This window comes from Teleopsis dalmanni, chromosome 1 (assembly GCF_002237135.1).
Source record: "Teleopsis dalmanni isolate 2A chromosome 1, ASM223713v2, whole genome shotgun sequence".
Classification (NCBI taxonomy): Eukaryota; Metazoa; Arthropoda; class Insecta; order Diptera; family Diopsidae; genus Teleopsis; species Teleopsis dalmanni.
The window spans coordinates 62220000-62221588 of record NC_051846.1 but is presented as its reverse complement, the minus strand read 5'-3'; the positions used below and the strand labels follow the sequence as shown (position 1 = coordinate 62221588).

At 30.6% G+C, this 1589-nt stretch overlaps 1 protein-coding gene across 1 annotated transcript; it reads right to left on the bottom strand.

Annotated features, from left to right (window-relative positions):
* Positions 1 to 369: 369 nt before the first annotated feature.
* On the bottom strand, positions 370 to 1510 carry LOC119669852 (CD151 antigen-like; the record flags this gene model as incomplete). The annotated part of the gene is given in 4 exon segments (XM_038079884.1): positions 370 to 708; positions 778 to 1074; positions 1138 to 1233; positions 1319 to 1510. Coding segments are annotated over 4 exon segments (633 nt in total), but the record flags the coding sequence as incomplete, so codon positions are not given.
* Positions 1511 to 1589: the final 79 nt, after the last annotated feature.

The following is a 1589-nucleotide window of genomic DNA, read 5'->3' as shown; positions in this document are numbered from 1 at the left end:
ATTAATCTCAATTTCGATGGTTCACATTTAAATATATCTGCTTAGCAATCTAAGTTTGTGCGATATCTTAGGTTAGGTTAGATGGAGTGGAATGAGGAAAGAGTGCTCCGTTTGGAAAGAGCTTAAATGCCGTTTTGATTATGGTGTGTATAAATTCGATTATGGTATCTTACTTTACTATAATTTTTAATATTTTCAATTAAAACCATTGTCGCAAAACAAAATTTTCAAAAAGTCAAATAAATATTTTCTGAACAATTATTATAAAATAACCATTTATTAATTACAACTTTTTATAATAATTTTACATTTGTTTATAATTTAACTTAATTTACTATTATGATTTAAATTTTACCTTTATATACATACGAATATAATACTTTTAAGTGCATTTCGAATTGCAGTTCTTTAATTACCAACTATCGAATTAATTTTAACATAAAATATTAGTTTAACAAATATAAAAGCAAAATTGCACTGTGAAATTAAAATTTTTGACTTAATTCTAATTTAATTTGTACGAATAATGTTATCGAGTCGATCGTTTGATTATGTGTTGATAGTGTGAGGTTTTAACGAAAGTACGTTTCAGATATTTAAGTATATGCACTAAAAGTTCATATACCAAAATTCAATAATAATTACAAAAAAAAACTAATGCTACTCAATCATATTAAACAGCAAACACGAGAATATCATGCCAAATATCTGTAATTTCAAAAATTAATATATATTAATTATTATAAATATATATTCTATAATACAATTAGTGTTTACCATTATAATTGCCACACCAATGGCTGTCCCTCCAATAACCGAAGCATGATCTCTAATAAAGTTTGTTGCAACATATAGGCAGCCTTGATTGTAGAGATTTGTTACGCTGGGAAAGATGGTGCACTCTCTGCGTTGTCCAGCAAATATTTCCTGACAACATGATTCTGGTATGGGACCATAACGATTCCAGTCATGCCACGTATCAACACCGCAGCACTGTAGACGTTCCTGTGTCTGATCCCACGCTTGTGTTATATCACGACGGCTTCCATAGAGTGCCATCGTAGAGCGCATTTCCTAAGTTTGTAATAAAATTTAAGTATTTTGGTTATGATTTTGGGTTTTTTTTTGTGTATTTACCTGTCGCATTGTCTGCTGCACTCTTTCACGGAACACATAGCCAAGTATGCCGCCAATTAACATTGTTACAAATACCAGTGCTACTATTATGAAATACTAACAAAATAAGATGTTTTGTTTACAAAACAATTCATTTTTTTTTCTTTTGGAATTATTAATCTTTAACTTTGCTACTACTTACTGTTAACAAAAGACACTTGACCTCTTTGCCAGCGCCAACGCAACCCAAAAACGCCAGCAAGCAAATCACAATCGAAGTAACGAGTAAAACGTACACTGCACCTGAGAAGAGATTTGTGCCCAATAATTCATTTATGAAACTACGATCGACCAACGTCCAAAGACTCAGTATGAACACAGTAGCACCGCCAACCTGTGAAATGAAAATTGCATTCAAGTGACAACCACAATTGAAGATAATTTTTATTTTTATTTTATTATTTAAATGTCAA